The sequence below is a fragment of the Rana temporaria genome, chromosome 8, assembly GCF_905171775.1.
Source record: "Rana temporaria chromosome 8, aRanTem1.1, whole genome shotgun sequence".
NCBI classification, from domain to species: Eukaryota; Metazoa; Chordata; class Amphibia; order Anura; family Ranidae; genus Rana; species Rana temporaria.
The window spans coordinates 123,933,128-123,955,778 of NC_053496.1; the positions used below are offsets into that span (position 1 = coordinate 123,933,128).

The 22,651-nt window shown below is 40.0% G+C and overlaps 1 protein-coding gene across 2 annotated transcripts; it reads left to right on the forward strand.

The window, feature by feature from the left end:
- The first annotated feature begins 1,592 nt into the window (after positions 1–1,592).
- ZNF503 (zinc finger protein 503) lies at positions 1,593–7,795 on the forward strand. 2 transcript variants are annotated; one of them, XM_040320647.1, is made up of 2 exons: positions 1,593–2,269; positions 5,717–7,795. In XM_040320647.1, exons 1-2 carry the CDS (start codon positions 2,006–2,008, stop codon positions 7,091–7,093), a joined length of 1,641 nt encoding a protein of 546 aa, XP_040176581.1. In that variant the 5' UTR covers positions 1,593–2,005; the 3' UTR covers positions 7,094–7,795. The 2 variants fall into 2 exon arrangements, with proteins under 2 accessions (XP_040176581.1, XP_040176582.1); XM_040320648.1 differs by lacking the exon at positions 1,593–2,269 and adding an exon at positions 2,515–2,605.
- The last annotated feature ends 14,856 nt before the right edge of the window (positions 7,796–22,651 follow it).

The window sequence follows — 22,651 nt, forward strand, 5'->3', positions numbered from 1 at the left end:
CAGTAACAATTACATGCCTGATGAAGGGGTCCTGCGTGACCCTGAAACGTTTGCACTCTCCTTGTGTTGTGATCATGCAATAAATAATCAGTTTGGATGCTACTTTGTGTCGCTACTGTGGTGTGCTGGTAATCGGATTGGAACAATCAATCTATCGTTTGCCCCTCTGATATGCCACACATGGGAAAGTGAATTTGATCTATAGTTAGGTGCAATCGTAATTTGATTGTAGGTCATTTAACGCATTTCTGTTGCCACCTTGCAATCATCTGATCAACAGAACTATCATATTCATGAACAAAGTAGTTTTACTGTATTTTTACTTTTACTGAGTATTTTTTTATACTGATCTATATTTTTTATACTGTATTTTTACTTTTACTGAGTATTTTTTTATACTGATCTATATTTTTTATACTGTATTTTTACTTTTACTGAGTAAAAAATGTTTTACTGTATTTCTACTTTTACTGTGTATTTTTTATACTGATCTATATTTTTTACTGTATTTTTACCTTTACTGAGTACTTTTTTTATACTGCTCTATATTTTTTATACTGTATTTTTACTTTTACTGAGTATTTTTGTTTACTGATCTAAAAAATGTTTTACTGTATTTTTACTTTTACTGGGTATTTTTTATACTGGTCTATATTTTTTTTTTACTGTATTTTTACCTTTACTGAGTATTTTTTTTATTTTACTGATCTATATACCTGTATTTTTTTTACTGTATTTTCACTTTTACTGAGTATTTTTTTTTTTTACTGATCTATTTGTTTTACTGTATTTTTTTTTTTTTACTGATCTATATGCAGCACATATTTATGGATCTGTGTGTACAGGCACATAGAAATCAATGGTCTGAATTTCACAGCTGTAAAAAAATAAAAATAATAATAAAAAGTGCGGTTATGTCTGTGTGTCTTCTGGTGTGAATAGCATCGTAACGCTGGATTCACGCCTATGCAGTTTTTGGCTGCATTCACACCTAGGCGTATTTACGCCCGACGCCCGATGCTCGTGCCGCTGGAGGGGCGAATTTACATTGTTGTCTATGAGATGGTTCACATGTCACGCCGAACGCCGAAACGCCGTACGCCTGCCGCCTGAAAACAAGTCCCGGACCCTTTTTTTCAGGCGGCTTTCGGCATTCGGCATAGACATCAATGTTAAATGTTTTGTAAAAAAAAAAAAAAAAGTTTACAAATCGCGGCAAAATACGCAGCATACACCACGTTATAGTGTGAATGCATAGTGCTTTTTGCATTTTGTAGATTTGCACTACAGAACGTGTTCCATAGGAAACCATGGTAAATGGACTGTAGTGCAAATCTGCAAAATGCACTATGCACTGCATAGGTGTGAATCCAGCCTTAGTGCGACACACGTCGTTGTCCCTGGAAACGCGGGCAGAAACATGCGTTTTCCTTGCGGCTCAGATGTGAACGCAGCTTTATGGAATTGCTGGGAAAGGATCAGCACTTTGCTCAGAAGGAGAATGGAAAACAATTGTCAGAAATGGAGAGCGGCCGGGGACGCCAAGCAGAAAATGTACTCTGAGGCTGAGCTTTGAGCAGAGAGGCGAAACCACCTAGAAGAGGAGGAGGGGGGAGAAGAGAGAGAAGAGAGAAGGGGGACGTCACATCCCCTTGACCCTCCAATCACCTCGGGGTCCCATTTGATTGGAAGGCGGCAAAGGCTTTAATCTCCGCTCTAATTCGGAGCCTTTTGAAGTGGCTGAGTGTGGCAGAGCTGCGGCTGTGTGCGGAGAGAGCGGAGAGAGAAGAGAAGAGAGAGGAGAGAGAGAGAGAGTGGGCGCTGCTGGCTGCGAGCGGATGGGACGCGTCTCTTCTCCTATACTGGATATCATATCAGGACACTGACACCCATCGGATCTAATACACACAGGATTATACACCGGGATCCTTACCGGGGACCTACCTTCACCTCCACCTGGGGTCCGTCTCCCCCATTCTACCCCACCAATGCCTGTCCGGGGGACATGATCAGCTCGCCAGTGGCTTCTGGAAGTCGTGAGAGTCCTACAACCCGGGAGATCGGAGACAACTCGGGGACACCTACCGGAGGAACCCTCCGACAGTTCCATCACAGAGCCTTCATCCACTCCGTGCCCCCCAGCGACCCCCTCCGCCAGGCCGGGCGACTGCCCATCAAAGTGCTCAAGATGCTGACAGCCCGGAGCGGACACATCCTGCACCCCGAATATCTGCAACCCCTACCTTCTACCCCGGTCAGCCCCATCGAGGTAATTACACCCCAAAAGTACATGATACCCCCATCCCCTGAGTACCTGCAACCCCTACCTTCTACCCCGGTCAGCCCCATCGAGGTAACTACACCCCCAAAGTACATGATACCCCCATCCCCTGAGTAACTACAACCCCTACCTTCTACCCCGGTCAGCCCCATCGAGGTAACTACACCCCCAAAGTACATGATACCCCCATCCCCTGAGTAACTACAACCCCTACCTTCTACCCCGGTCAGCCCCATCGAGGTAATTACACCCCAAAAGTACATGATACCCCCATCCCCTGAGTACCTGCAACCCCTACCTTCTACCCCGGTCAGCCCCATCGAGGTAACTACACCCCCAAAGTACATGATACCCCCATCCCCCTGACAACCCCTACCTTCTACCCCGGTCAGCCCCATCGAGGTAACTACACCCCCAAAGTACATGATACCCCCATCCCCTGAGTACCTACAACCCCTACCTTCCACGGTAGTCAGCAGGGCTGGGAAAAGGGGTGGGCAGGCGGGACAGCTGCCCCTGGGGCAATGGTTTATTGCCGGGGTGGTGGGCACCCTAACCCTAAGGGAAAGGGGGGCGCAGTTTGGCATCTTTTCCCTGGGCGCTTGATGACCTTGTCCCAGCACTGCCGGTCAGCCCCATCGAGGTAACGACACCCCCAAAGTACATGATACCCCCATCCCCTGAGTACCTACAACCCCTACCCTCCACCCCGGTCAGCCCATCTGATCCAGAGTCCAACACTGGATTGTCCGTCCCCCCCCCCCCCAACCCTCCTAGACTTGGGTCCATCTGATCCCCAGAGTTCATGACTCCCCCATCCATGGGCGGCTCCCCCCCCCCCACCACCTCTCCTAGACTTGTGTTTATCTGATCCCCAGAGTCCATGACACCCCCATCCATGGGCGGCTCCCCCCCCCCACCTCTCCTAGACTTGTGTCCATCTGATACCCAGAGTCCATGACTCCCCCATCACTGGATGTCTCCCCCTCGACCACCATCACCTCTCCTAGACTTGTGTCCTCCTAATCCCCGGATTTTTATCTGAGCCCCATGGTCCATAATACCCCCATCACTGCATGGCTCTTCCTTCTACCCCCCCCCCCCCCATATCATCTCTCCTAGACTTGTGTCCATCTGAGCCCCAGAGTCCATGACACCCCATCCATCTGATCCCCAGAGTCCATGACACCCCCATCTCTGGATGTCTCCTCCATCACCTCTCCTATCTTGTGTCCATCTGATCCCCAGAGTCCATAATATTCCCATCACTGGATGGCTCTTCCTTCACCTCTCCTAGACTCCTGTCCTCCTAATCACTTCCCCACTCCTAATCCAATGTCCTAATCCGCCGTCTTTAATCTGAGCCCCATAGTCCATGATACGCGGTCACTGGATGGGCTCCCAACACATCTAGACTCATGTCCTCCGAATTACCGGCATTTATTCTGATCCCTAAAGCCAATGACACCCGATCTCTAAAGGACCCTTCTCTACTCCTAATCCAACGTTCCCCTAATCCCCGGGATTTCATCGGATCCCTAATAGTTAATGACACCCCGATCTCTAGCCGACTTCCCCCCTTCATACCTTAGTCCATAATCCCTGCTTTTAAATCCGATCCCCCTCGGTAATGACACCCCGATTATTGGATGTCCCTCTTACTCCCCATCTCTTCTCCTATGTATATTCCCCTAATCTCCAATCTTTAGGACGAACCTCATCAGGACAAGGAAGGACACCCCGATAATTGGAGGCTCTTCCTTTCCTCATCATTGTCCGATCCCTCCGGACTCAGCACATTGTGGGTGCTAATGACACTTCACACCCCGATCTCTGATCGCTTACACATCGTGCTCTGGGGATCTGATCGTATTATCGGATCACTAATACAATTGCCAGCTCTGGAGTCCACTCATCCCCTTCCAGCAAACACCATTCCCCTCTATGTGGCCTCTATGTATGGACACCCTCCAGCCCGATCTGTAATATGGGATCTATACAATATATATAGAATATAAGATCTATACAATATATATATACAGGATCTATACAATATATATAGACTATATGATCTACACAATATATAGAATATAAGATCTATACAATATATATATATACAGGATCTATACAATATATATATATATATATATATATATATATATATATATATATATATATATATATATATATATATAGGTATAGGATGTATGCAATATATATATAGATTCCATACAATGTGTATAGAATATATGATTAATACAGTGTATATAGAATACAAGATCTATACAAGATAAATTGAATATAGGATCTATACACTATATATAGAATATATGTTTAATACAGTGTATATAGAATATAGGATTATAAAATATATAGAATATAAGATCTACGCAATGTATATAGAATACATAATCTACACTATATATAGGATTTATACGCTATATATATATATATATATATATATATATATATATATATATATATATATATATAGATATAGATTATATGATTAATGCAGTGTATATCGAATATAGGATCTGTACAATGTATATAGAATCTATACTATACATAGAATATAGGCTATATATATAATAAAGGATCTACAAAATGTATATAGAATACATGATGTATACAAAATATATGGGATCTATACCACCATATATATATTGGAGCACGGGGAGCCCAATAAAGGGGGTCGCGCGATCTGTGTCTAGGTTGTTGTGTATAGGGATGATATTGATGATCCGGGGAAAGTGAGGACAGACATCACCCCCCAATGACCCCGCCATCCCTATCCCTCTGTCTGCACACCTACATTCCTCAGCCATGAGCTCACCCTGTGACAGATGATCCCTACACTGACTACTGCTGGAGCGCCCACTACACCCAATCAGTGACCCCGGGGTGGCTGGAACATTTACTATTCCCTATGACTGTGTGTAGGGATCAGTGTGCCATCATTAGGAGTTTATATTATTGTATCACCAAGTCTTTTGATCTGTAATCTTTCTATATTTACATATAGAGATTTTCATCTTTCCCAAATAAAATGTGTGAGAATATTTGTATGATACATAATTATTTATGTTTTTTTTTTATATTGACGTATATGCAAAACATTATACACACGTTCCTGTTTATGTGCGTATATGGTATATATGTATACAAACACACCCATGAGCATGGGTATTATGTATCTATGTGTGTGTGTGTGTATATATGTGTGTGTGTGTATATATATATATATATATATATATATATATATATATATATATATATATATATATATATATATATATATATATATATATATATATATATATATATATATATACATTTGTATATATAAACACCTGTATAGTCACGGAATGTAGTGTATCCTATAACTTGTGGTGGTGTGGCCCTATTTAACCCATATGTCTCTCTTTTCCTCAGCTGGATGCCAAGAAGAGCCCCCTCGCCCTGCTGGCCCAGACATGCTCCCAGATCGGCAAGCCGGACCCATCCCCATCCAAGCTGTCCTCAGTGACCGGCTCCTCCAGCGGGTCTGATAAGGAGTCCAAGTCCGGTCCGCTGAAGCTGAGTGACATCGGAGCCGAGGACAAGTCGAGCTTCAAGCCTTACTCCAAAGGTCAGGACAAGAAGGAGTCCAGCTCGTCCGATAAATCTGGATTCCGGGTGCCCAGCGCCGCCTGTCCACCCTTTACCCCTCGGACTGGCAGCCCCAGCTCCCCCCGCACCCCTCCACCATCTTCCGAGTCCAAATCCTCGGGGGAGTGCTCAGAGAAGAAGGACGCGGAGCAGTGTACGAAGAGCGGCTCCTCTGATAGCGGATCGCACGGGAGGCGGAGCGTGGAGCTCCAGCAGAATCACCGGGAGGGGACCCCGGGCTGTAAGAGCCTTTCTGCTGCTCCTTCCCCCACTCCGGTCTCCTCTTCCTCCAGCTCCTCTGGCTCCATGTTGGGATCCGGTCTAGTGGCCCCTGTGTCCCCCTACAAACCAGGTCACACGGTCTTTCCTCTGCCCCCGGCTGGCATGTCCTACCCTGGCAGCCTGGCCGGAGCCTATGCCAGCTACCCTCCCCAGTTCCTGGCACATGGAGTCTCCTTGGACCCTACCAAGGGGAACTCTTTGCAGTTGAGTAGCCTAGGCTGCCCCAGTAAGTCTTCTGCCTCCAGTCCCCTAACAGGGGCCTCTCCACCATCTGTAATGACTGCCAGTCTGTGTAGGGACCCCTACTGCCTCAGCTACCACTGCGCCTCCCAGTTGGGTGCCAGCGCCTCCTGTGCACATGACCTCAAATCTGGATACCCCCTGGTGTACCCCAGTCATACCCTCCATGGGGTCTCTCCACCTTCTCTACCCGGGCACCCCCTCTACCCCTATGGTTTCATGCTTCCCAACGACCCCCAGCCCCATGTATGCAACTGGGTTTCAGCCACAGGCCCTTGTGACAAGCGCTTCTCCTCCTCCGAGGAACTTCTGGGCCACCTGCGGACACACACAGCCTTCCCAGGCTCCGCGGACAAACTGTTGCCTGGATATCCGAGCTCCTCGTCCCTGGCCGCCGCTGCCATGGCTTGCCATATGCACATGCCACCCACAGGGGCCTCCCACAGCCCTCTGACTCTGCGGAGCCCTCACCACCATCCCCTGGGACTCAGCAGCAGCCGCTACCATCCTTATTCCAAGAGCCCTCTGCCTTCAGGGGGTGCCCCAGTGCCAATGCCAGCAGCCACAGGACACTACTACTCCCCCTATGCACTCTATGGGCAAAGACTTACAACAGCTTCTGCTCTAGGATACCAATGACTACCTTGGCCTTGGCCTTTATAACTCCTACCATAGGAGACAAAATAAGACTTGATTGTTTTTTTTGTTTTTTTTTTCTATTGAAAAAAAATAAATAGATTTTGGTGTTCATTTGAGGACTGGATCCATGGACACTTATTTATTTATGTTAGCTCCAAGCAGACTCAAAAGTGCATTTCTGGACAGGTAAAGTGGAAACTCCCCTTGTAGAGTTATAAATAACAGGGACACAATAATGCTTTTTTCTCTTTAATGTTACTTAAACAAACAAAAAAAGTAAAAAAGAAAAAAAAATGACTGCTTTTATTGTATTGTATCTTATTTAACGTCTGTTTGGGTACAAGCCCACCCCCCCTCCTCCAAAATCTTAAACACAGTGCATGTTTGTTACTAAAACAACCAGCAGTTTGTCATAATTTCAAATTGCCGTTATTTTTAAGGTGTAAACGGTAAAAAAAAGAGAGAAATTGGTATTTTTTGTATGTATTCTGGAAGAAAAAAAAAAAAAGATTTTATTGCAAAAATTCCTAATTTGCCTTATTTTGTTCTGGTCGAAATCCATTCATTTGTGCATAATATCCACCCCTTTAAAAAAAAGAATTGACAAGCTGTGTGCAAGCTTGCTCGGTCATTTTGCATCATGTATCCAACACGCAATGTATTGCTTTCAAAATTAAAAGGAAACAGTATATTTAATTTACACACACGGTTTACTTTTTTATTACTTTATTTTTTTATTTTATTTTATTTTAAATACCTAGCACGTTTAATTTTCTGACAAGTAATTTTATTTTTACCATTCTAACCAACAAATACAATGTATCTTTCCACTTCCTAATTTGTTCACAATGTTGTTGAAAAGCAAAAACAAAACAAAACAAACAAAAAAAAACAGTTCGATTTTTTTTTAAATGAGGAAAATATAATTATATTATTTATAATTATAAATGCAAGTTTTATTATTTTTTATATATATATATATATATATATATATATATATATATATATATATTATACACATAATATATAAAATATTATATTATATATATTTATACATATACACACACATATGCATGCAGGTACACAACCTATGTTAAGTATGATGTATTGAATATATATATAAGGTGCTACAGATTGGACTTTTTGTGTATGTATGTGTGTGTGTGTATATATATATATATATATATATATATATATATATATATATATATATATATATTACATGCCAAAGGACCACATGCCAAGGAGAGAGAGAGAGATTTTTATTATAGTAATTCGTTGCTTTTTAAACAGGAATTTAAATTAAATCTACCTTAACTGCAGGTCTTTGGTCTAAAAGCTAATAATATATCAATTGATTTTTTTGGGGTCCAATATGGAAAAATATGAAACAACCATAAATGAACATAAACCGAAATGTAAAACTCTAGGAATTAAAAAAAAAGTGACTAGATTTTATCTCTATAAATATATATATTTCATGGTGTCACTACATTTATTTCCAAATTTTCACTCCAAAGGACAATGTTAATTATTATTATCATTATTATTATTATTATGATGATGATCTGTTTGATACATTTATCTGATTTGATCATTCAAGGTTATCCAAGTATTCAAAAGTATTTATTCCCCCTTTTACGGTGGGCAATATATATATATATATATATATATATATATATATATATATATATATATATATATATATATATATAATTTATAGGAAGCATTTCAATATTTTTGTTTGGAGACGATTAGCAGAAAATATTATTTGGTGTCTCTATGAAATACTATTATAGATCAGCGCACAGGGATGGAGTATAGCGTTATGTACGAAGGGAAATTACAATCGGTGCTCAGTGATCTGACAAGTCCAGGGTGGAAATTAAAGGGGGGGTTCTCCTATATGATCGGCATATCCTCATGATGTTTGACAATTTAAATCTCTTACAACAAACGCCTGAACTTGTTGCGATATTCCTGAGCTTTCGTTTTCACGCTGGCTATGGCGCTATGCACAGGCGTCGTGTAGTTGGCTTGCAGTCATTTTCTTTCTGTAAAATGTGATGGAGTCTTTCCCTATATGTCACTATATGTCACACCGGACTCTGCCTGAACTCTGCCAACAATCTGCCCAGGGACTGGAGCTCCTAAGGCAATCAGCCCAGGGACTGGAGCTCCTAGGCTTGGGTGCAAATGTGGGACCCCTACTGTGTCACCATCAGCTGCTGCTACAAGGCGATCTCTCTATGACAACATTTTAAGTATGACACCTATCGCATTCCTACACCAAGCAGGTGACCAAATACTTTCAGGGGATATAAGACTTGTAATAATAATAAAAAAAAAGAAAAAAGATTTACATACATGGGTGCTCGTTTTATTATACAAAAATCCTTACCTTATACATTAGGTTTTTTTTTTGTTGTTTTTTGTTTTACTGTTTTTAAATTCATAAGAAAATTTTTGCCTGTAAATATATTTATGCATACAAATTTGCATTGTTGTTTTTTTGCTGTAAAAAAAAATAGCAGTTCCAGACTAGGAAGCACCACAGACAGTACCATTTCCTAAGGTGTGGCCAGGCACCTAAACCTGCAATACCTATTTTCCGATATTTACAGTATGTGTGTATGTATATATATATATATATATATATATATATATATATATATATATATATATATAGATAGATAGATATAAATAAAATTACACAGATATATATTGGTGTGTCTAAGATACATACACTGTATAGTATATATTACACAGATACTTATGTGTGTGTCTAAGATATATACACACACATATATATATATATATATATATATATATATATATATATATATATATACATATATATAAAATAATAATAGAAAAAATATGTGTCTATCTATCTATCTATCTATCTATCTATCTATCTATCTATCTATCTATCTATCTATCTATCTATCTATCTATCTATCTATCTATCTATCTATCTATCTATCTATATCTCGTATTGCACATATTGGTATTGGAAACTATTCAGGTTAAGTAGGTCTTTTTGGAAATTCCATTATTTCCCAAACTATCATATACATGCATTGGCTAATCAGTTTAAACCTTCTTATGAGCTATTAATGGCAATTGTTACAAGCAATGATTACTTTGACCAAAATGCAACTTTTTTTTTTTTTTTTTAGAGTGGATGTGGTGAGAACGAAGTACACCGATAATAGTCCTCATTTATAATTAAAGGACAATTGAGTGTACTTGATGTGAAATCCCAAGATCAATAAAACTGTTGCAAATCATCTCCTATCATCAGCTATACAGGGTAGTGCAGAAAATATTCAACACCGTTTAATATTTTTCCACCCTGAGATATAAGTGGAATCTTATTTGAATCTGCCTGATGTGTGTTATTTTTTCTTTTCTATCTAGATAAGTTGACAATTCTGTCGGAGACCCTTATTTATTATTCAGCCTTTATAGCTCTAAAATGTACATCTACTTGTGCAGGAAGGATTTAAATATTCGTTTTGGGGATGCTGTAAGGATAGAATAGATGTAGCAGAGTTGACAGCATCAGCATTTTATGAGTACCCCCCCCCCCCCCCAAAGTGTGGCTGAAAGGGTATTAAAGTGCCCTCTATCTATCTATCTATCTATCTATCTATCTATCTATCTATCTATCTATCTATCTATCTATCTATCTATCTATCTATCTATCTACCTCTCTCTATATATCTATACAGATAGATAGATAGATAGATAGATTGATAGATAGATAGATATATTTTAGGTGATGACATTGAAGATGACAGTGTATGCAAAATGATAAAAGTGCCCACATTAAATATATGTATATATATACACACACACACACACACACACACACACACACACACACACACACACATATATATATATATATATATATATATATATATATATATATATATATATATATATATATATATAAATAAAAGTGCCCACCTTATACATTTCTATCTATAATAATTAAATAAATATGTGTGTGTGTATATATATATATATATATATATATATATATATATATATATATATATATATATATATATATATATATATACATATTATTATTATTATTATTATTTGTGTATGCGAATATAAATGTATAGTTCCAGGCCCATTTGAAGATGACATTATATACAAAAAATAAAAGTGCCCACCTTAAACATTTCTATCTATAATAAATATATATATATATATATATAATATTTATTTATTATAGATAGAAATGTTTAAGGTGGGCACTTTTATTTTTTTGTATATAATGTCATCTTCAAATGGGCCTGGAACTATACATTTATATTCGCATACACAAATAATGGGTATATACTGTCATTTATAAATAAATATATACATAAAATATACACATATATGTATATACGGTATACATAATTATGTGTGTATATAAATGTATAGTTTTAGGTGCCTTTGAAAATGACTTTATGTACAAAGTTGTACTTTCCTTGTATCGGGTTATCAGTTAGAACTTATCATGGGCTGTTATTCGCACTATTTACAAGGACTGAATGCGACTTTAGGGCGAATGTGATAGAACGAATTACACCAATGATGTTTTGTTAGTAAAGGACGATTGAGTGTACTTGATGTCAAATTCCAGGATCGATAAACTGTTGCAAATCATCTCCTATCATCTTCAACCACTACAGGAAAGAGCAAAAAAATAAAAATATTTAGCACCCTTTAATTTTTTTTTTTTTTACACCCACCTTGAGATATAAACGAATCCTGTTCCAATCTGTCTGATATGTATTTTATTTTTTTCACTCTGGAGATGACTTAAAGATTAGCTGACAATTCTGTCACAAAGCTTCAGTGTCGAATAAAACCACAAATTAATGATAACAAAGAAATGAATGGGAGCCTACAGGAACCTGCAAGTGGAAATACTTGAAAGAGACTTAAATGGAATGCAATTACATACACGTTCCACTTTCCTTTTCATCAAGTGATTTGAATTAATTTTTATTTCAGCAATTGTACTTTTTTTTTTTCCCTTCTTCCACGATGCATTGGTTTGTCAAGAATAAAACGTCTTACAATGCCATTGCTGTCATGTTCCAAACTGCTTTACATTTCAGTAAGGAGAGGAAAACAAAGCTATTTGCAATGAATCACGAAGTTGAATAATTTGAGACTTCACACAAGGTGGTGAATCAGAAATCTTGGAGCAATTTGATAACGTCTCAGTTTTTTTTCCCTGATACTGAGAGATATTTCATTAGCCTAATATTTGTCATACTGCATTTAGGCGTGACGATTTCTATTTTCGCCACTAGGGGTCTCCACTGAACATCGGCTGTCTAGGTATGAAAGTTGCACCCAGCTCATGTAACATTTGGGCCGCACTTATTTACTGATAAACATTGTTACTTCTTTAGTAGAACACATCAGAACACAAAAAGTATACCATTTTAAATTGCAGACATCCATCTAACAACAGCAGATTGTGGAAAAACAGCATAAATAAAGAAGAAGAAAAATAAAATACAAATGTTAGCCATTTTTCAAAGAAGCCATGGGCTGCAATTTATTTACTTTTTAGACTAATATTAGTAGGTGATATATTTTCTCACCCTCACCAGGTTTGTAGCCTTCATATTTCTACGGTCGGAAACAATCTTTGATCTATAACAAGGAAAGTGTCTTGAGATAAATATATTTGGACAGATAAAGGGAGATGATGTGTGTGTTTCCAGAAACGACAGTCTTATCTGGCATGTAATTCCAAACTCCATGAACACTCATATAAATTGCCAGCAAAGAAAACAATTGTCTCTGGTAGTATGGGGTGATCTTATCAGGGATAGTGGGAGACAAATTCAGCCTCCTGAAATTGTTACTTTTATCCGCAGTGGGATCTTTTGTTTTACAAGAAGAATTCTTCACATCACAAGGTACAGTGTAACACTTCAGAAATATTTTATCTATTTAATTTATTTATTTTTTACAAAATTTCTACCTTTGAGGACAAACAGAACTTGTCACAGTTGTCCTGTCATTTGAAATTTGGATAAGCAAGACATATGCCCAATGAAAAGACTGGACTGTGGCTATCAAGGGGGCAGATTTTTGACAATTGGGGCACACAGCAACCAACTCTGTACCATCTTTTACTGAAAGAAATCTTTTGCCATTAGCAAAAGCCTCACACATTATTTTTTATTTTTTAACAATAAACCCCATAGAATTTATTTTTGAATTGGATGGCCTGTGATCTAGAACAACAGAAGATAATGTGATACAAGAGGTCTGGAATTACTAATTTAATTGAAGAAAAAAAGACAGTGAGACATTATTACTCTGATATTTATTACTGCTGATGTGCTTATATGTTATTAATAATAATAAAAGGAAAAGCTGCTGGTGGTTACAGTACTAACAGAATGCTTTGCATGTCACAACCTGAGACTCCATAGCGTGAGCACCAGAGATCTAAATTTTCATTTTAGTAAGCAAAAGCTTATTGTTATACAGTAAAACCTTGGTGTGCAAGCATAATTCGTTCCAGAAACATGCTTCTAATCCAAAGCACTTGGATATCAAAGCATTATTTTTACAGGGTATAAAAGAGAAGAGAGGCACCTCTAAGTGTATATATATGTATAAGTTGCTAAATGTTGTACATTCATTAAATGTAACCATATTGCTACACTTAAAGCGGGGGCTCACCCAAAAATCAACTTTCTGCCATTAGATCCAGCATACTGCTGACATCTGCAGTATGCTGTTTTTTTTTTTTGTACTTATCGTTTTATCAGCCTATGTTATCCGGCTCCGAGCAGGGATTCCTTCCGGGTATAGGCGTTTCTAAGCCAAGCGGAGTTGATTTACGGCTGCTAAAGCGCGTCACGCCTTCCGAAAATACCCGAAGTGACGAGTGTTTACGGCGCCTGCGCAGTCAGCTCTACACGGCAGGCGCAGGCGCGTTAAACACTCGAGTGTCACTTCGGGTATTTTCGGAAGGCGTGACGCGCTTTAGCAGCCCGTCAATCAAATCCGCTTGGCTTAGGAACGCCTATACCCCACAGAAATCCCCGCTCGGAGCCGGATAACAACGCTGATAAAACGATAAGTACAAAAAAAAAAACAGCATACTGCAGATGTCAGCAGTATGCTGGATCTAATGGCAGAAAGTTGATTTTTGGGTGAACCTCCGCTTTAAGCCTCGTACACACGACCGAGGAACTCGACGGGCGAAACACCTCGTTTTCCTCATCGAGTTCCTTGTTAGGCTGTCGAGGAACTGGACAAGGCAAGATTCTTCATTCCCATCGAGGAAATAGAGAACTTGCTCTCTTTTTGGCTCGTCGAGTTTTCTCAACAGTTTCCTCGACGAAAATGTACACACGACCGGTTTCCTCGGCAAAAAATATCTGACAGCAAATTTCTTGCTGGTTTTTGCAGAGAAACTCGGTCGTGTGTACGAGGCTTCAGAGGCTCCTCTCTTCTTTTTTTATACTCAGTTGTGACATGACACTACTCTTATATCAAGACATCGCTTGTATATCAAGGCAAAATTCATTAAAACATTTTGCTTGTCTTGCCAAACGCTCTCAAACCAAGTTACTCTCAGGCCTCGTACACACGACAGAGTTTCTCAGCAAAGACCAGCAAGAAACTTGCTGGGAGATATTTTTTTGCCGAGGAAACCGGTCGTGTGTACATTTTCGTCGAGGAAACTGTTGAGAAACTCGACGAGCCAAAAAGAGAGCAAGTTCTCTATTTCCTTGACGGGATTGGAGAAATTTGGCTCGCGGAGTTTCTCGACGGCTTCACAAGGAACTCGACGAGCAAAACTATGTGTTTCGCCCGTCGAGTTTCTCGGTCGTGTGTACGAGGCTTGAAAACATTTTACTGTAGTTGTGTTTAAAGGAAATCAGTACTTAGTATAGTCTGGCTAACCGCTCAACCCCTGGTGTAAATATTTCAGCTTTGTGGATGGATGTACAGCTCAGTGCCAAAAAAAAACAGGCTCACCCTAAACCTAGAACAAAACATACTTTGGCAAGATTACACTGTCAATATTATTAATATTATTTTTATTATTCATTTTATTTACTACTATAGAAATGAATCTATTAGTATTAGACTGTAGAATGAGATACCCTTACAATATGCAGCAGGTGTTTGCAATGCTGTTCAGGGGTCTTAAACTGGTGGCCCTGTAGAGGTTGTGGAACTACAAGTCCCATCATGCCTCTGCCTGTGGGAGTCATGCTTGTAACTGTCAGCCTTGCAATGCCTCATGGGACTTGTAGTTCTGCAAAAGCTGGAGGGCTGACAGTTTGAGACCCCTGGTTTAGATAAGGCCTTTTGATATCCAGACCCTTGTATATCTATTGGTACACTATGGGTTTGTGCAAAATCTGGTGCAGCTGTGCATGGTAGCCAATCAGCTTCTACCATTAGCTTGTTCAATTAAGCTTTGGGAAAAAAAAAGAAATGTAATGCCGGCCATACACGGTTCAAATATCGAAAGAAATTTCCTTTCTTTTGAAAATCGTTTCTAAGAATTTTCGTACGAATTTCGCACCATTAGTGGGCCGCAGCAACAGCCGATTTTTATGTGGCAAAATCAAATTTGAGGAATCGGACATGTTGGAAATTTTTTAATCAATGATGGGCGAATCGTGCGAGAAATGTAATAGAAAAAAAATTGCGCATTTGCAAGAAAAGAAAATTCCCGGAGAGAAAAAAATATTCCCAGACACGAAAATTATTTTCTGTAGCAACATGAAGGTCTGGTCGGTCGAATTTCGAAAATCAATGGTGGCATCATCGGATCTCAAAAAGAACAACTTTCTGATTTTGAAAGTTGACCGTGTATGGCCTGCTTAAGTCAAATGGTTTCTATACAGAGCTGCACCAGATTGGGCACTCTTCAGTGTTAGTAAATCAACCCCCATGTATAGTTAGTTACCCTTGTTCAGAAGGCAGTATTGCCCAACCAACACAATATGATTTTATAGGTTGTCCCAACCTAGGTTAGTAATATCTGTTGTAAATGATAAGAATAGAGTTGGCTTTAGACACTAGATGGCAGTTGGATGCGAATGCATTATGTGACCACCAAAAAACTTACCGTAGTTCACGATTGTTGTAGAAACACATAAGCCTTTTGTTAAAAAACACCTAATCCATTGAAAATGCAGTACTTTAATATTTACCACAATGCATAACACGTTTTACATGCATTTCCCCAGTTTTTCCATTTCAGCCCCCCCAAAAAAGGTCCCATGACTAGATATTAACACTAATTAAAATGCGTATTGCGTTTTTAGCATTGACGGATGCAGCAAACAGATAATTTCAACAACACACCGCATGGTTCTGGAAACCAACCCACTTATGTGAAGTGCTTCATAGATTTAATGGAAATTATTTTCTTTGCACTTTCGGGGCACTGTTAACATGCATTTTGGCAGGGCCGTCTTAATAGCATCATGGGTCCCTGGGCAAAGTAATGCACTGGGCCCCTGCCATCCTGCCCCAAATTTACGCACCTACTCAAGAATTAAAGTATACATCGTTGATAGAAGTAAACATATATATATATATATGTAAGAAGGCCGAGCAGCGGCCTGTGTTTATGGGAGGAGCCCGAGCAGCCTATATAACTCCCGCCTCTGGGCTCCGTCGGCTTCCTGCTCCAGCACAGGCTTCCGGCGCACTTCACCCACCCCCCCATCCCATTTTACATGAATTCCCAGATTCATTCCTTTCCACAACATCCATCATTTAACAGGGTATGCCCCCTTATTTTGGTGTACCGTCCATTAGGCCAGCGCACACCTCAGGCCCATTGTATGTTGTGAGTCCTAGTCAGTCTGTGTCCATGTCCTTATTGGCCATAGGGCTTCAACCATATATATATATATATATATATATATATATATATATATATATTAGTACGTTCAATAAAATTTATTTTAAACAATAAGAAAACATGCCATAATTTAAAGACTAAATAAACACAAAGAGCACAGGGGGAGGCAGGAGGGCAAAACACAAGTTCTGGGATGCCACTCAGGACAAGGCCATCATCCTGGGAAAACTTATTAAAATGCATGTGCAACTAAAGATATTTACACTTTATACTGGTTAGCACTTTACCCTGTTCCCCCTTTAAAGCGGTATAAAGTATTTTTTTTAACTTAAAATGACAAACATATACTTACCTGCTCTGTGCAATGGAATTGCACAGAGCAACCCCACAACTCCTCTACTGGGGTCACCCACCTGTGCCCTCGGCTCCTCCTCTCCAGGGTCTGCCACCATAGCAAGCCACTCACTATGAGGGCAGATAAGTGGGCTCATTCCTGAGCCAGGCTGTGTGGATTCATAGACACACACAGTGAGGCTCGTCCCATCCCCCGCTTTTTTGCTCACAGGATTTGATTGGCAGTAGCGAGAGCCAATGACTCCCACTTCTGCCTCTCTGTCTTGTGAATGCAGGGAGAGAGGAGAAAGCTGCTACAGATGTGGATCAAGTGAGGACTCAAGTACATATCTATATAGGTGAGGGGGTGATACTGCTACTGGGACATTTTTTTTTACCTTAATGCAGGGAATGGTTTACATAGTTACATAGTTAGTCAGGTTTAAAAAAGACACAAGCCCATCTAGTTCAATCATAAAAATAAATAAAATAAAAAATATCATATAATCCCATATACCCAATTCTATACCCACAGTTGATTCAGCGGAATGCAAAAAACCCCAGCAAAGCATGATCCAATTTGCTACAGCAGGAGAAACAATTCCTTCCTGATCCCCGAGAGGCAATCGGATTTTCCCTGGTTCAATTTTACCTATAAATGTTAGTACCCAGTTATATTATGTACATTTAGGAAAGAATCCAGGCCTTTCTTAAAGCAATCTACTGAGCTGGCCAGAACCACCTCTGGAGGGAGTCTATTCCACATTTTCACAGCTCTTACTGTGAAGAAACCTTTCCGTATTTGGAGATGAAATCTCTTTTCCTCTAGACGTAAAGAGTGCCCCCTTGTCTCTGTGTTGACCGTAAAGTGAATAACTCAACACCAAGTTCATTATATGGACCCCTTATATATTTGTACATGTTGATCATATCCCCCCTTATTCTACTCTTCTCAAGAGTGAATCAATTCAGTTCCTCTAATCGTTCCTCATAGCTGAGCTCCTCCATGCCTCTTATCAGTTTGGTTGCCCTTCTCTGCACTTTCTCCAGTTCTCCAATATCCTTTTTGATAACTGGTGCCCAGAACTGAACTGCATATTCCAGATGAGGTCTTACTAATGATTTGTACAGGGGTTTGGAGGCAGTGGAAGAAGGGGAGAAACAGAGAAGACAGGATCAAACTGCCTTTTTACACAATGCAGACGATTAACCCCTAAGGTTCTACTGTGAGTATAACCAGCATGCTTTACTGCATTTACAGACTGATTTTACTGTCCAGTCTGGGAGGGAGCTTGTCCCGACTCCTGAAAGTGCTGAATGTATGAGAAAGTCTTCCTTTAGCCACACATCTATGCAATCTCTTGGATCGATAGTTAGTGGCAACCTCAGCCTGGACTCCCTCCAGGCCACGCCACAGCGTGTTTTGCTCCGCCCTTCGGAGCTTAATCATGGATCTACTTTACTGCATATGCCGACTGATTTTACTGGGTTCATAAACACTTTAATGTCTCCCAAGTAACGCATAAAAGACCTTTCTAAATCAAACAAATTTGGGCAAAAGTATATTTTTTCCATACCCTACTAATCTCATATGACTAAAAAAAAAATAGCTGCCTGTTTTAGACCCTTGAGGGTGTTTTATGGTATTTAATTTAAAGAACAAAGTATATGAAACCAGAAGGTACTTTCTGACCACATGTGAAAGAAAAGCAACGCGCATGAAACCTGATGCAGGAATTTCAGCTACAATTGAGCCTTCAACTAATTAATATGTGAAGCTTAAATAAATTATCATACATCAGCATCAAGCAGACAACTATAACATCTGACACACCAAATAGAGCTTGGTGTCAACAGCAGGGGGAGAATGGTGTTTGATTAGCTGATTGTACAGCATTAATGGGTAGAGATGCATGTACAGAGATGTATGAGATGTCACTCAGTAGCTACAGGTAGAAGGGATGTCATTAGACGCAGAGTGTGGACAGCTGTTGTGGAGAATGGTGCCGGGTAAATGATTATCTACAAAAATATGAACACTTAAACTCTGTTTTCGTAAAGTTTAAAGTGTAAGATTACCAATTGTCCCTGATTTCTTGGGACAGTCCCGGATTTTGAATATTAGAACTTGGAAAAGTCCTTCCGTTTCAAAACCAGCCCATTGCATCTTTCTGCATGTTACAATAACTTTACTGGGGTGCATGCACATCCACTTCAATTTAAACCTTAATATAAATTGGGCAATAGCATTAAGACCCCTTTTACACTGGGGACGTGGCTACGTTATCGCTGTTCACCCGCTAGCAGTGCGCCTTTAACCCGCTAGTGGGGTGCTTTTAACCCCAAGGAAGGGGTTAAAAACTCCCGCGTTGCGGCGCTTCCGAAGCCTATTTTAAGGTGCTTCGGAAGCGCTACCCATTCATTCCAATGGGCAGGGTGTTTTGGGCACTAAATACAGCACTCCCAAACCGCTCCAAGGATGCTGCATGCAGGACTTTTCAGAATGTCCTGAAAGCTCACCGCTCCAGTGTGAAAAGTCACGCTTAAATGAATGGGAGGCAGTTTTCAGGTGCTTAGCAGAGGTTTTTTCCAGCGCTAAAGCACCTGAAAACGTCTCCAGTGTAAAAGGGGTCTTAAAGTGGAGGTTCACCCAAATTTTTTTTTTTAACATTACATTCAGCCGAGTTGTCCTAATGGCAATCGGCTGTTTTTTTTTTTCCCGTACATACCGTATTTCACTGCCGCTTCCGGGTATGTCTTCTGCTGGACTGGGCGTTCCTATCTGATTGACAGGCTTCCGACCATCGCATACAGCGCATCACGAGTTGCCGAAAGAAGCCGAATGTCGGTGCGGCTCTATACAGCGCGTATATAATTAATAACATGACCCGATGACAAATAGTTATGTGTTTTAAAATATTTGTAACAATGATAGTTACTTGCATGTCAGTGCTTCATTTTGTACGTCGCTTGATAAAAATAAGTCGATCGGAATGGAAGTGGGAGCAGGAGCGGGTACCTGTCAAAATCAGATACCTGCTTTGCCCTCCTCCCCAAATGCTCAGTTTCACAAACAGGAGCCGGCAGGAAGCCTTAAAGCGTAACTTCCACTTTTAGGAGGAACTCCACTTTAAGTTAATTTTCATGGCACAGAGGGACTCATCTGATCACTCTTCATAAAATTCTGGAGTACAGTAAAACCTTGGTTTGAGAGTACCTTGGTTTGATATACAAGCAATGTCTTGATATAAGAGTAGCATCATGTCACAACTGAGTATAAAAAAGAAGAGAGGAGCCTCTAAGTGTAGCAATATGGTTACATTTAATGAAGTCAATGGAAGTGAGCAGAAACCAGCATGATATTGATCATAAATTATATGGCACCAACATTCCTGAATTGGAAGTGTTTGGGAGCTCACGCTGGACTGGGACATTCAATATAGGTGTAGAAGTTTTGGGCCTTGGAACTTGTTTGTCTTTTTTACAAGTTTTTTCTTTGGAGCGGAACCATTAGTAGCCCCTGGAGGGGCATCTGGCCAAAAGTGGCCAGGATCTATCTATAGGTTTTTGGATTAATGCACCTGGGTGATATAAGATTACACACCCCAGTCCCAGCATTTGCAGGAGCTCCCATTGTGTTTATATAATTTAAAGTTAAGAGTGAGGCACTTTCTGAAACTCTTACCTAAGTGATATACAATACATCCCTCCCTATGGCAGATTTGGCAATTCCTTGGATGGAGTTGAGTGAAGGGGTCTCGCAGTACTCTGGGAGGAACCATTTCAGTATTTATATCTCCATGCTTCATATTGAGCTGGATAATCATTGTTTCTACAAATATAACAAAAGTGCCGTTTGCGTCCAGTCCTGAAGAAGCCTTATAGGCGAAACTGTTGAAAATATGGACGCCACATCAATCTGTACATGAATATAGTAGTTAATCATCATTTATTAGGGAGTAGGTGTATACCTATGACTTTGAATGAACTGTATCCATTACTTTTAGAATGTTGTTATCAATAAATACTTTTCTATTCTTTTTTAAAATATTCTCTTTTGAGTGAATTTTTGTATTTAGCACCCTTAAAATCCCATATCCTGTACATTAATCATATTTAACCGGTTAAGACCCGGACCATTATGCAGGTTAAGTACCTTGCCCCTTTTTGCGATTCGGCACTGGGACGCTTTAACTGACAATTGCGCGACGTTGCTCCCAAACAAAATTGTCGTCTTTTTTTCCCCACAAATAGAGTTTTCTTTTGGTAGTATTTGATCACCTCTGCGGTTTTTATTTTTTGCGCTATAAACAAAAATAGAGCGAAAATGTTGAAAAAAATTCAATATTTTTTACTTTTTGCTATAATAAATATCACCATAAAATATATAAAAAAACGTTTTTTTTCCTCAGTTTAGGCCGATACGTATTCTTCTACCTATTTTTGGTAAAAAAAATCTCAATAAGCGTTTATCGATTGGTTTGCGCAAAATTTATAGCGTTTACAAAATAGGGGACAGTTTTATGGCATTTTTATTAATATTTTTTTTTACTACTAATGGCGGAGATCAGTGATTTTTTTTCATGACTGCGACATTATGGCGGACACATCGGACGCTTTTGACACATTTTTGGGACCATTGTAATTTTCACAGCGAAAAGTGCTGTAAATATGCACCGATTACTGTGAAAATGACAATGGCAGTGAAGGGCTTAACCACTAGGGGGCGCTGTAGGGGTTAAGTGTGACCTAATGTGTGTTTCTTACTGTAGGGGGGAGGGGCTGGACATGTGATGTCGCTGATCGTCGTTCCCTATATCAGGTAACAGACGATCAGTGACACTGCCACACAGAAGAACGGGGAAGGTGTGTTTACGCTCACCTCTCCCCGTTCTTTAGCTCCTGTGACCGATCGCAGGACACCGGTGGCGATCGGGTCCTCGGGTCCCGCAGGTGCGGTCACGTTGCTTCGGACTGGGTCGTGAGTGCGCCGCTCGTGACCCATGGCTGCGCTCTTAAAGAGGATGTATATATACGTCCATGTGCCCAGCTGTGCCATTCTGTCGATGTATATAGTCATGCGGCGGTCCTTAAATGGTTAATGAAGGTACAACATTTAGCAACTTATTGCTACACTTAGAGGTGCCTCTCTTCTCTTTTATACTCTGTAAAAAAAATGCTTTGATATACAAGTGCTTTGGATTACAAGCATGTTTCTGGAGCGAATTATGCTCGCACACCAAGGTTTTACTGTATATACAAATTGCCATCATAAAATCTGAGGCAGCAGACTTTGTGAAAATTAATATTTGTGTCATTCTCAAAACCTTTGGCCACGGTTGTAC

Bases quoted from the DNA above. Each gene is read 5' to 3' on its own strand.
- ZNF503 (XM_040320647.1), top strand. From the start codon at position 2,006: ATGATCAGCTCGCCAGTGGCTTCTGGAAGTCGTGAGAGTCCTACAACC. The intron at 2,270-5,716 runs GTAATTACACCC...TCTTTTCCTCAG, and splicing joins CCCCGGTCAGCCCCATCGAG to CTGGATGCCAAGAAGAGCCC.